The sequence below is a fragment of the Ornithodoros turicata genome, chromosome 7 (genome assembly GCF_037126465.1).
Source record: "Ornithodoros turicata isolate Travis chromosome 7, ASM3712646v1, whole genome shotgun sequence".
Taxonomy (NCBI): Eukaryota; Metazoa; Arthropoda; class Arachnida; order Ixodida; family Argasidae; genus Ornithodoros; species Ornithodoros turicata.
This window is the reverse complement of record NC_088207.1, coordinates 15,232,940-15,247,010: the sequence shown is the minus strand read 5'-3', so window position 1 is coordinate 15,247,010 and position 14,071 is coordinate 15,232,940. Positions and strand designations below refer to the sequence as shown.

Sequence of the window (14,071 nt, the reverse complement as noted above, 5' to 3'; positions counted from 1 at the left end):
TTCATCAGGGAAGGGTGAAGGTAATGATAACGGAGACAGAAACAGTATTGTATTACCGAAATTGGAGATGGCAACGATAACGAAAACAACGCATACGACTGTGCTCCATTACCGGAAACAGAAACGAAAACTAAAATTATCGTCTGGTATTGAATGCGGGAAATGGCTATTACTGTTGTGCGATGACATCTCAGTGACTTTTCATTTTATTTTTGTATTTTGATGACTCCATTCTCGGTAATGCTCTTAATACTACACGACAGCATGAAAACAAAGCACAACACTGGATACCGAGGGTGCGTCATTCGCTTGCCTACTCGTGACGTCAAGACATGACTTACACAACATAGACTCCAAGCACTATACTCCACCATAGCACGATGATGACAGCGTATTTTTTTATTTGTTAGTTTCTTCATTTCACCGTGGCTATGGCAATATTGTTTACTACTAAGAGAAAAAGAAACGGTATCCGGGAACCTTCCTCTTCGCAGTCCGTCTGTCGTTTGCTACTTTCTCCCTCACCTCAACCATCTCGTCTGAATGTGAATACTACGCATGCGCTGTGGTCAACTGTGCTTCACGGCCGGAAAGACCACGTGATCAATCACAACAGGGCCCGTAACCAGTTGTGATGTAGGTGCAAGAAAGGCAACCGTACGGCACAACAGGAACATGTTAAGGAGCGGTAACTACACAGGTACTCATGCGCGCAAGACCGACCATCCGGCACTGACTTGGCTGAGCTGGTTCGGAAACCTAGCTTGTGCAAAGAAATAAAATACAAGCAAGCTGATGTAGGTTTCTTGTAAGTAACCATTCCTTTAGTCGTGGAACATACGGACAATGAAGAAACACAGACGGACGAGACCACACTCATTCGTGTTTGTCCTTTGTTTAGCTCCCCAGGCTTAGGGGAATATAACCAACACTCAGCTAGCTCATTCGAGCCGTTCCGGTCTAGGAGACAATCCCGGCCTTTGGGGACCCAAGCACGACGAAAGATAGTTGGAAGACTGTTTTGAATACAGATACTATTCTTTTGATCTGACTGACACGCAAGACCCACTGGGACATGCGTGGACAGTTCACTCTTCCCGTTTCAAGGAAATTAGATATACTGGAATAAAAGTAACTTATGGCTATATGTCAACTGTTACGTGCAATCCTTCTACTGTGAAACCAGCCTTTATTTCACTAAACAAGGGGGTAAGATGCTTCGCTTGCGATGCCGCATTGGTTGTCCTTGTTTCTGCTCATGAGAATGTAGCCTTTGTCTCCCCATTGTTCTCCCCAGCTGCGTAAAAGAAGAAGAAAGATGTCAAGTACGTTAGCATCCACTCCTGCTAACCGTGTATTCACACGAGCGACATCCTCACGGAATATTCTAGTGGAAGAAAAAGCGAAAACACTGCTTGCAGAGACCAAGTTCCGTCCCATGTTATGTTGAGTATTCACACGGTGCTGGACATCGGAAGTGGCAATGCTGCGGATTTAGCAGACGACACGTAGCAGACGACACCGTCAGCGGGTTTTCCTGTCGTCTGCTACGGAATATCTTGTGGCTGTGTTGCAGGATATTCCCCACGGTTAGAAGTGTAGGTGAAGACACGATGTTGAGCGCTCGTGCTGACGTAACAGCAGAAAGCTATGACGCTTTTCGCTTCTTCCGCCTCTGGGGTAACGTCGCTCGTGTGAATACACGGTAAATGTCACGTCAAGTATTTCAACTAAATGATGCAACGAAACACTAACTTATAGTAAGAGGGAGTTTTACTAGATCGAAATCAAACTCTACGAAATCGATAGGATCAAGGAAGCGCCCAGGTCAAACATCAGTAATGTTCTCTCGGCCACTTTAAAATAATAAGGCGAATCACTTATTTTGCTTTCGGAACCATTTATATGGTGTCCACCTTCCGATGGCGCAATGGTGAATTGCATTGGGAGAGCAAATTTTGACTCGTGACGAACATAGGGCCGGGCCTATACTCTCGTGCAATTCGTGTTATGATCGGGGTTTGGTTAAAGAGGTTGTGAATCCAATCTCGAATATAGCACGAAAGCGTTGTTGAAATATAGATTTATGGGTACCAGACATCTCCGTCGAAACCCCTTCACGCTGCGCTCCCGAGTCACGGAGTTATGTATGGCACTTTGTATATGAGGAGACGCTTTCATTCTTGGCCTCCTCGTCCGATCTCGGTAAGACGTAGCACCTAACACGCAGCCCAAGTGCTTAATTTCCGGTCCAAACAGAGATGCCTGTAAACAGGGAAGCGGTGAAACCTGTGACGCCGAACTGCTCGGTACGAAAGCGCTATGACGTAGGGCAACCGGTAGGGGCACAGGGCAACCGGTCAAAGCGTAACCTCCCCCTGTTTTTCTGGAGCTTCTCGGCACCGCTCAGCACCACGGTCGGCGGTGTCCTCGAATTTGGAAGATGTTTAAAACGCAGTTGCATATAAATAATAGGGTATGTGAAGTGGGGCTTAGCATATGAAGTGCGCCGAGTTAGGTGTTCAGAACCTGCCGATACAAAATTACGTCCGTGTGGTTTCTAAAACGCCCTATTATACAGCCCACTAGAGGAAAATGTTTCGCTTGTCCTCCCTCGATGGAACGCTCCGCACCTGACATTGTTGAACCAATGGAAACACTTTCTTCACATCCGCCTGGCAAAGCACTAGCCCCATCTTAGTCAATGTAATTCGTGGACGTAACTCGGAGAGTCAACGAAAACTGTGGCGCCCTATACTGTTGGCATTGCATCTTGTAGGATTCCCCTCCCCTGTATTCCACCCGCGCGCCGCGCACGACCCGTGAAACCCCAAATAATTCAGATACTGACAGAATGGAGAACACAAAAGGGGAACCACAGAGTCGGATGTAACTCGCAGAGTCAACGGACGATAACTAGCATAGTATGAGAACGTTACCGAACAGCTACCGCAGCCAGCGCACCCTAGCCATGTCAATCAGTCCGAAGCGGCGATACCTCTCGCGGTTACGAGAACAGAGAACGCGCACAACAACGTCAACAGGCACTTTTCGAAAGCATATTTTCAAATAAGATCTTTTTGCACAGTTTCTTGGAGGAGGTTAATGCCCCGAAGCATATTACTTATCTTTGCCCCGGGAGTGATAATAGGAGGGCGCTGTACCTGTATTTACCTTGGTATACGAGCTTGGGACATATGGTTACGGAACCCGGCACTGGCGCATTCTTCATCGGAGCGGGTCCCTGATAGCGGTCCCCTATGTGCGTGCCCCAAGTTGCAATGCCAACCCCCAGTAAGGCACCACAATTTTCTTTCAATTGGGAAGGAACAACGTCTGGGTTTCTCTTTTCTTGAAGAATTAGAGATCTTGTTGTGGAGTCTATTAAGTGTATATATACACGTGTTTATTCGACTGGCTTTAAAAAGAATATGTATATATTCTTATCTTCTATATTCTTATATAACTTTGATCCTTATTTATCTTGGAAATTCTTAAACTCTTCAGCATGAGGGAGAAAATGGAGCTGGTTTTGAGGCGTCCTACCTTGGAGAAATCGATAAAACCGTACTTTTGAGATATCACGCACCTGTATATACACAGCGATCAAATATGTACGAATCATTATGAATTATTGTTTCAACGGAACCAGAAATGAACATTGCTCTTCAACTTGGGTATTCACACAGTATAGTATGCAGATTATATTGTTCACATTACGAACCACTCAGTGTTCAACTCCGAAAAGCAAAAACTTCGTAAAGGACAAGGTTGTCATTTTCGTGTTGTCTGACAAAGGAAGCTTTTGGAAAACACGCGGTACGTCCAGAATGATAACGTATAGCATGTGCAGCTGTCATCAAAGCTAACCTGAGCGCCGTTCCGGCTTGCGGACCCTAGCGGCGGCGCTTAGAAGTAACTGCGAAATGTGTTTGGGTGAACTCACTCCAGTGAGAGGGGTGACCATCGTTAGGAAGGCGTTGTTTTCTGCTATGGGTTGGCTCTATGGGAGCTCTGTGGGGCGGCTCTCTTCCCGCTTCGCAGGCCCCGGAGCGGTGTTCAAGTTAACTTTGACACGAACTGCTTATTCGGACATCAGCTAATTCACGCGACGTTTCAAGGATGAGCTATGGGACGTCTTTTGGTAGTTACCGAGATGCCGCGAGGACCCCCGCGTGATATGCAGGGACATCCTGGGGAAGTGGCATATCTGCCAAACGTATATCCGCAGGACATTCCTTTGACGTCACTGTGTTGTATGGGCAGGAATTTGCCCATAGAACCAACGAACCAGCGCGTCATCGTTGTCACAATGTGTACTTTTCCAGCACGCACCCTGTACATTGCGCGCGTTGGCGCGTACATTTACACGCTCGACCAGTCAAAGGGATACAATACAAAATTCAGCGCGTGACGATGCACGCGAACGTCACGTCTCAGCTTCCATGAATAGAAAAAACGTGATGTCTCTAACCTGTGAGAGGTGGGCGTGGGCCTTTTTGTGGCAATTTGGCTATATGATAATCGCCAGTAAAAGCGTACGCCCACCTCTCTCTTCGAATCAGTAGCGATAACTTCATTCAGTAGCAATCATTCTTGGCAATGGTTGGCGCACAGCGTGATATGCGGTGAAGTTCTGTTTTTGGAGTGCATGTGACGTCGCACGCGAGTGTCATGTATCAGCTGCCATTAACAGAAAAAAAGAAGTGCTGTCACTAACCTGTTCTTGACTATCCAGTAGTCGCCATCACTCCCTGTGCCGTAGCCAACCACAAGGGCCCCATGGTGGAGATCTTCAGAGCTGCAGGCAGGTTCGTTGTAAACGCCGCTTCTGCAATGAAACATAAAGTGCCGATCTGATGTCAAATCTGCCCATAAATCTGAAATCGCAGGTGATTGGCTCATGCAGGCGCAGGAGGAGTCACGCTCTAGTGCACCGGGTGGCGAGCAGGGTTCGAATCCGGGCGCTGGCTGTGTGCCTGTGCGGGCCCCTTAAGCGCTTTAAGACCAATGTCGGCACGGTGCCTTGTGGGGTCCCCCGACGCACGACGCAGTACGCACGATCCCCCACTGAGATAGTCGTGTCGTTGCCCAACCGAGCGCGGCCGACTATGGAGAGGGAATCCATCACCACCATAACACTGCCGTAGTGCGTCCGTAAACTTCGCACGGCAATGTGTATGCGAAAGCGGTATCTACAGTGTTTCTCAAGCAGCACCATGCGTTTTGTAACATTCATGGATACCAGATCCGAGCCCGATCCGACTTCCAACGGTGCAAAGCCGTACGCTTGTGCTCGGGCTAACACGACTGCAGTGAAATGGCAAAAAATGGCACAAGAGCGCATGATAAGCGCGCTGAAACGCCAAGTTTTCCTGATCGCTGTTGACGGCAGGGACGATAGTCAGGTACAGCTGTACCCGATCGTTGTGACGTCTTGTGTCTGGTTGTCCACGCTGTTGCACTTTCATGCGTTACAGATGCGGCGCGGCGCGGTTGTCATGGCAACGAAACACTGCGCTGCCGAGAAGCACATGCACCGCAAGATTTGAGCTCAACTGAACTCCATGCGGTACGGGTTACCTTTGGCAATGCAGCTTACTAATGAGCGAATGAGCTAAGTCTTAGCTACCGCTTAGCATTTCTTCAGTGACCGGTCATAATGGGTCCGTTGCAAAACATCGTTGGTGCACAGCTGATTCCTGCTGGCGCTCACGCCGACCTCATGGGTAGTTTCGCCATGACGAAAGCTTTTCTCGCAGGGCCAGCAACAGGGGTTCCATTGCATTCATCTGTTCACGCGTGTTAACCTTGGTCTACAGCTCAATTATGTAAATGCGCATTCTGTTTAACCCAAAAAGCGTGGTAGCTCGTATTCCGATGCACGAACACACGGCACGGATACAGGGATGCAAGGATAAACAAGCCTACTCTGACGATCGTTCCTCTACTACCAACATCCAGTACCGCTCGTGTCTCATGATGATATATACCCCTGCCCACAAGTCTGACACGGTATTCCAGATAGCTTTCGCTACTAGTTTACATTTACCTTGGTTTTAGTACATCGGAAGGTGTTCACGATAACATTTCCGAGAACATGATAAACCAATCAGCCCTAGTAGCTTTTACGCAAAAAAACCCCCATCATAATCATCATAAACCAATCATCCGATTTCTTTGGAGCAAGTGACATCATGTTGCTAAGCTTGGATTTGATGACTTTTTTTGTGTTGTTTCCTTTTTCTTTTCTTCTTTTCAAAGAGGCTGACCCGCCTTACATGCAAATCTACACCCAATTATTATTGTTATCGTATAGTTTTCGTTGAATTCTTACGATGCACCAAAACTAAGTAATATTTGGTATTCTACCCGTACCGCCTGCAGTTTTCTACGTCTGCAGTAGCATATACAGATGGCGCATCTAGAAAGGGAAAGCCCGCGTCGGCATTTATTATTGCATCGGAAGGCGTAGCGCAAGGACGACGTCTTTCGCGTCAAACGTCGTCAACAGCTGCGGAGCTCTATGCCATACTTTTCTTTCTGCAGCACATCGTTGCTTTGCTCCGCAGGAATGGGCTGTGGTCACAGATTCAAAATTTGCACCGCATCTGGCATGCGAGGCTTATCCGCACACCTAGTGATGGATGTGTTAATGGCTTACCACCTTGTCTACGAAGCAGGGCACAGGCTGGTTCGCTAGTGCGTTCCAGCCCATTGTGGTGTCGTGGGGAGTGAATAGGCCGACAGCGCCACAGAAGCAGATCTGTCGTCTCGGAAACTGACGTGTACTGCGCTCCTGAGAAGTGGCCGTCGTCCAACACATCGACGCCTAGTGCGTCCCCTGGCTCGAGTCCTGGCCAATGGACTATTCTGACATTCTCCCCCCGTCTATGTCGAGAAGGGTTGATCCAACCATCGCTTTCCGCATGCCACGAAACAGTTTTTTAACAATTTTTAGCGAAGGAAATTTTTCTGTGCCTCTCTGCTCACAAGTGGGAAAATTTGGCAGCAGGTGCATAATGGCACGCTACATCTTTAGCCCAGCCAGGAACATCACTTGAAATATTGAACGATGAGCAACTTACTTGTAGAATTTGAAGGAGTCATGACTGGCATCGATACGTACAGAGTTTGGCCCCACTCTGGCCACGGCCCTTTTTAGACCATCTTCGCTGCCCGATTCGACGACATAAAAACCTACAGCAGTAGCTCCGACATGGCTTGGGTCGTACTTGCAACTTCCGTTACGAGCCGTGTACGGATATGACTCTTCCGTGTCGATTCCACCATTAGATTGAATGTACAGATATGCGCTGAACTGGGTTCCTCCGTTGCAGCCGAATGATCGTGTATCACAATCCACCAGGTTCTGCTCGCTGAGGGAGACTAGCTTGCCCGTCTTCCGGAAATGCTGCCCTTCGAGACTTCCAGTCGTTGCGAATGCCCAAGAGGAACGACACTTACCCTGCATAACACGTCGACAAGTACAATTTATTTCTGGACACGAGAAATGTGCAGAAGAAGCAGGCACTACAACCAGCTGTGTTATTTTGGTAAAAAAAGTACTGTTTGGGACACGGTTGGGACACACGAGCAGTCGAGCGCGGCCTCCTCATGGAGGATGTTGGTATATCTCCTTCTTGCGCGACAACGCCGATAGGGGATCGCTTCAACACGGGCTGGAGATTTTAGACAACCGTGTCCCATACAGTACAATGATGAATATCATAATGAGGATTAAAGCCCTACATTTTCCAGAATTAGCAACGACTTTAGTGCAGGCCGTTGGTAAGCTGGATTTGAGAATGCGTCTAGAAAGTTTGTAATGATGAGAGGTCATACCGTATCATAACGTGGCATGTATTGTCGTATATTTTCAATGATATTCATCGAGTGAACTCCGTTTTTTTCTTTTTTTTTTATGTGTTCCTTTTTCAACAGAGGTTGCGAGTCCTGGATGAAGCCGATCGTGCTGCTGATCAACGTTGACGTCACGAAGAAAGCGAATAACTGACCTTGTGGAAATTAGTAAGAAGTCAAGATGGTGGGCGCGATACCCAATTACAAACCATAGTCCAATCATCGTTAAGTTACTATGGAGCAGCGAAGTGAGAACTGGCTTGCGAAAACAGTGACTGAGCTACGTTACTTTTTTTATTACGGTTACCGATCTAGACTGACTTAGTTACACTATACAGTGGCATATTCAGCTATCCTTTGATGACAGATTGAAGTGGAAGGTTTAGGCCGAAAGTCACCGATATTTCGAACAGACACTGTTCTTCTACTGGAAGAACAGCTGCTTCTTGCACACTTCTGCTTCGATATTTCGTTAATTTCCAATTATCATTTAATATCAACGTCTGGGTGAATGCGGCTCTCAACTATTTTATTTCAGCTGATGTGGCGGGCAGCCGGATATATACATCACATGCTTGTTGCACATACGCTGTGATTGTTTTTCGAAGGTAATATTATTAAGCGCCCTGCTAGTATTAACAGTAGTATAATAGTAATATCGGTATGCTGAGCAGATTTGATCCAACGCTCGCTTTGCGCATGACACGAAACACCTATCGTCAAAATGCTGCAGTAATTCATAGAATGCGACTAGATGTGGCTTTTACAGCTCAGTGGCGTTACCGCTTCAGACAACTTGACTCCCCCAGCTCCTGTCACTGCGGTGCTGTAGAGGATCCAGAGCACTCTTCTTAATTGCCCACAGTACCAACCTTCCCAAAATGCACTCTCCGGGTTTCTTAATCAGGCGTAATTTAAAACATGAATCACCCAAAACTAAAGCTTACAAAACGTATGTACGCTCAACTTTAGAGTATGCTGATATCGGTTGGGGCCCACATGCACAAGAAGCAATTAACAAGCTAGAGAACATTTAGAAAAATTCAGTTAGATTTGCTGTTAATGACAAGAGCGGAGCATTCTAATGTCTACTTTACGTAGCTAAATGTGGCTTACCACATTTAGCTAGTAAAGGGAAACTTGAAATTGCTGCTACCATTACCTCACACCTTTATCTGATAACCGCACCGGAAAGGAGCACAATTTACAATTCAGACATTTTCTGCCACGTAACGAGCCAGCCCTCCAACGCTGTGCCCTCAGCGCTCGCTTCACCTTTCTGGATGCCATAGGACTTCGATGCTTACTGTGAAGGGACTCATTATTTCATTCCCCACACCACCACCAGCTCTGGTGTAGAGTATCGCCCCGCCCAGTATTATTCTGAAGGACTGCGAAACGACCTTTGGAAACCGACACATCGGGAAAATATGCCACAGCCTGAGTAACTGTACGCCATTTAAGTTTTACAGCTGTTTTCAACGAAACTGGTGTAGTTGCTGTAGCTATAGTTACCTCCCTCGAAAAGTATATCGTTACGCTGTAGGCAGTTACTGAATAAGTAACCAGTTACAAGTTGCGTGAAGCCCAGTTTCAACTCGAGGCTGCCATGATGCTTATAGCGCAGCCATAAATGAAACTGAGATCCAATGATTGCAAGGAGCGAAGATTATCTGCACACGACCCTAAGCAAAACACAACATTCATTCGTCCACCGCGGCCACAGTCATGAAGGACTAGTGGCATAGAGACACGCACTTTTACGCCACTACTGGAGCCTTTTCATTAACTGCCACATTTTAACAGAAGGCTCGAGTCCATCGTCAAGAAGCTCCGTTATGGTGAAGACAATTATATGTTCAAGATGTCAGATGTTCACGCTCCATCACACACACAGAAATGCGACGGAGCTAAGCAAGAATCATGTGTGATGCGGAACGTGTAAAGCGTGTAGCAACGACTTTCCATTTCCAGACGAACGAGAGAGAGAGAGAGAGAGAAAAAAACGACTTTACTCGATGATCTACTGTGAACTGCAAGTTATTTTTCTGTTCAGGCAGAAGTAGATCCATGAATATATTTTACCTAGACTTACCAGCTGCCCAGCTCACCAATGTCGCGCCTTACAAAAATGTTTAATGATTTTTTGTTGAAAAGTCAATGACTTTTGGCATCAGAGCCATCAGAATTTCTGATGAATTTATGTTTAGAATTGGTCGGTCTTTTCTGATGCATACTTGATGAGTGAGTTTCTCATTGGTTTATGATGTTTTTCTGCTAAGTTTTCAATGCTTTCCCAATTAGTATATGATAGATTTCTGATTAGTCTACGTGCAGTATTTCTGATGACTTCATGTTGTGTGGCGATATTGCCTACACTGCACGCATCACGGACACAATAAAAATAGTACGCACACCACTCATTAAAAAGTTAATGTAAAAATTCTGTAAGGTTGTTGATGATAATGTGATGTCAAAATACATTAGACCTTGCATTTCTGTTGTATTTTTGATGATTCATTATGGACTCATCACAGGCTCATCAGAAACTCCAAAACCATTTTTGTAAGGGATACAACGATCCTGCAATTGGCATGCGAATGGCCACGACATCTTCTGTGGTGTCCTTTCAACGCTCTTATGCTACGTTCCCAAACAAGTGATTATGACAGGCGCGTGCGTAAGAATATCACTTTTGTGTCGCACTCGCTCGAGTATTCCCCAATTGCGAGCCACGCAGTGCGAGCGTGAAATCACGATCTCGCTTATATCTGAAGCCCCTTGATATATTCGCTCACGCATGCAAGATGACGGTCAAGAAGACGAAAACATACGCGCATGCTGGCACATAGAAATGTGATACGGCTAGTAACTGTGATAATTGAGAGTATACTATATCAAGCACAAAAATCGAGGCTATTTTACGTGTGTCGCGCTATTTCAAACAAACAACTGTGTAAATAATGAATAAAAACCGTCGGTGCAAGGGAACAAACAAGATGAAGAACGAAACGACACGAACAATGCACGTCCCGTTCTTCATCTTGTTCCCTTGCACCGAGGGTTTTTATTCGTTTTAATCATGAAGCAACCTGGCCAATTTTTAGCCATCTTCACTTTATTGTGTAAATAAATTGTGATGCGATGCTTTGTGAATACAAAACCGATGATAAAATGTTACGAAACTTGGGCAAAGTCTAGGAAAAATGTAAGCAACGCCGTAGTGAAGATACATGTGGCGTGCGAAGTTACGAGGGCCAATGCTCAAGGGATAAACGGTATCAAAAGCTGTCATTACAGAACACGGAAATCAGCGCACAAATTTGTCTGCTTGGTAGGTGCACTGAACATAATAATGAACTTCTTTCATAATGACGTTTGCGCCTGTTTCTTATTGCGTACAAAGTTTAAAATATCTATAACGGGGTATTATGTGAGATATAGACGAACTATACACATTTTGGGCAACATTATATGAGTGCAGTTTTCGGCTCCAGCGTTTCTCGCGAGTACACCTTTGGGAACAGAGGCGCCGGACGCGATGTCGCTAAGCCATAGCAGAGGTAGCCATGCCTCGTCCTCGCGTGGCTTTGCAGCCCTCGCGGTAAACCTCGCTCATTTAGGGATGTCGTATTATTGTGCCTTAGTGCAATTCAGTGCACATCGGTGATGAGAATTTTACTTTCGTTCTTGCGTTTTGTGAGTCCTCCAGTAAATTACTTTCAAGAGAAAGAGACGAAGAAAGAACAGCAGAACTCTTGAAAATGGCGTACCTGATTTTTCACGGGAGTTACATAGCCTTCTTTACGCCAGTCGACCTCGTCCGGAATATCGTACAAAGAAGCTTCGTTGTGTACACCCAGTGCAGTCTTCTTTCCCTGGTTCGGACGGTAGCCGAGGTAAAGCTGGCGGTACTCCTCCGATGTCTGCAACAAATAAGAATCATGAAGGACGCGTTACTTTAAGTGTCACGTTTATTAGCTTGCTCAACAGAGTTACATGCACCGCTTCTTCTGACGTACGTAGTTTGCATTAATACCTTCTGAAAGTTCAATAAAAATGGCGCTCCCGTGTATCGGCCGCCTCTTCATCTTCTCGACCTTGTGCACCAGCCTAAAAAATCCCCGCTCCATACCACCACCACGCACACACAAATACGTCGGAGGCAGCTATTCCAGTGCGCAAGCTAGAAGATTCTTGGTGCGTCCCGTTGTGCTGCTTCACTTGTCGACACACGAGGCAAAACGCGTACCCTGAGAGAAATATTTTGGCGAGTATTAAATAAATCCTAAGGAAATCGTCAGAGATTCTTCCGATACCGCATGGTGGGTCAATATGTCAAAGCACCTGAATACATGGAGGGATCGCTTGAGGGCTCGCTTAGACGAGCGTTAACAGATACATTAGTTTCTAGCTTCTTATTTCTCACGTTGCGCAATGATGGTCCTTATATGGTTGCCTCTGAACCACTTACATGCAACTGGTTACGCCTTCAATAATTCCAATTGCATCAAGAGCTTTCGTAACAGCGTTTCATTCCCCGTTGCAACGTCTCTATCGAAAGCCAAACGAACCCTCACCAAATCAGCAAAACTGTTGACTGCCACCGTGTGCGTCCGAAGCCCCAGGTCATACTCTAGGTTGTGCCTCTGGATGAAGTCCAAGTTGTCTTCCCAGATGAGTCTTCGGACGTGTTCTTCTTCCGGGACATATCTCTTGTTGTGGATGTCCTTGTAGATTTCCCAGTGTTCGTCTAAGTGCGGCCTGGGCACTGTCCGTGCCAGGACACAGCAAAGAACCGCAGAGAGTGCAAGAACCCGAAAAGACATTGCCTCGATTACCAGGATGCAGAACACGAATGCGGGATGCGAGATTTATATCACCTGTAAAGTGCGCGAGATAGTCTTATCTCGTTCATTCGATGGGCTAAATGGTCAGTGATATCGACTGTTCAGTGGTTGGTCGAGTACGAAGCCCAGCAGGACTTGAATGGACCCTTCCGAGAACAATTCAAATGATACGAACCTTTGTCTCCAGCCTGACTGTGTGCGAGAAAAAAATGTGCGTCATGCGTATTTTCAGCGCTGTGGAAATGCGAAATCAGTTGCGAGAACATCAGCAAATTTGGCCTCAGGACCCTTGCTCCGGGCAGACTTGTGCCCGTTACTGAAAAGTAATTGATTACCGTTACAGTTACTTCTACGGAAAAAGTAATTGATTACCATTACCAATTACTCGAATCCAGATGTAACTGGGTATCAAGTAGAAAAATAAGGCGTTACTCCGGTCGTTACTCTGCATTCGCGCAAATTATACCAGTCTTTGTGTGCCAAAGAGAAAAAGTGAAAAAGGTTAACAGCGGTACAGCTGAAACAACATGGAGAATAAACACGCGTAGGACAAGTAGATCTGTACGTCTACTGTATTTATCGCCCGGGAACACGTTGCCCCGATTGTTGAAGAACATTGCTCGGAACTTCCCCATGACTCACTAAGCCTCAAAAGCTACATTTACTAGCACACCAGTGTTGAGGAAGAGGTTAGGAAAAGAGACCCTGAAATTCCATAGTGCTGTTACAATGACCTCCGCTTGCTATAGTAGAACAGTCCAAAAGGCTGACCGCACGAGGGGCTTGACTTTGGGAGAACATCTGAAAGATACTTCAATCTCTGCCGGAAAAGTAATCGATTACTCAGAAAAGTAATTGATTTCTTCAAAAAAATACTTTACCTTTAAAGTAATTGATTGCAAGTAACAGAATTACTAGTAACGTGTTATGCACAAGTCTGCGTGCGGATTATGCAGCGGTGCGCGTTATACGTGGAACTTTCTGTCGTGATCGCAAAGTGTGGTTCGTACATTGGGGGTTCGAACACCAATAGGTTGACGGCAGGGTACCAGGTGCGTAGACACGAAGCCTTCCGGGACAGCCGTTAAATTCACTGCTGAAACAGAACTTCACCCACATAGGACGCTCCTAGCCAACTATCATACCGAGTGATATCATTCTGTGTCACGATTTGTGAACAGATCAATGCACAGAACGATATGTTACGGTTTATTACTACCATTATTTTGAGATATTATTAAAAAGTGAGTATGTAGTATCTAGTAGTATGAGTATGAGTAGTATGAGTATGAGTAGTAGTGTGAGTATGTAGTATGTATGTATACATATCTGGGTACCCAGGGGCACCGGAATCTTTG

The 14,071-nt window shown here is 46.0% G+C and overlaps 1 protein-coding gene across 1 annotated transcript; it reads right to left on the bottom strand.

Moving 5' to 3' along the window:
- Positions 1–1,167: 1,167 nt before the first annotated feature.
- On the bottom strand, positions 1,168–12,719 carry LOC135400229 (procathepsin L-like). Its single transcript, XM_064632003.1, has 5 exons — positions 12,444–12,719; positions 11,637–11,789; positions 7,089–7,468; positions 4,721–4,831; positions 1,168–1,297 (listed from the first exon to the last, which is right to left on the bottom strand). Exons 1-5 carry the CDS (start codon positions 12,690–12,692, stop codon positions 1,198–1,200), a joined length of 993 nt encoding a protein of 330 aa, XP_064488073.1. The 5' UTR covers positions 12,693–12,719; the 3' UTR covers positions 1,168–1,197.
- Positions 12,720–14,071: the final 1,352 nt, after the last annotated feature.

What these genes read in the sequence shown, in the direction of transcription:
- LOC135400229 (XM_064632003.1), bottom strand. Translation starts at nt 12,692, where the DNA reads ATGTCTTTTCGGGTTCTTGCACTCTCTGCGGTTCTTTGCTGTGTCCTG. An exon ending in GACTCCTTCAAATTCTACAA is followed by an intron (nt 4,832 to 7,088) that starts GTAAGTTGCTCA and finishes GTTTCATTGCAG; the next exon opens with AAGCGGCGTTTACAACGAAC. An exon ending in TACTGGATAGTCAAGAACAG is followed by an intron (nt 1,298 to 4,720) that starts GTTAGTGACAGC and finishes TCTTTTACGCAG; the next exon opens with CTGGGGAGAACAATGGGGAG.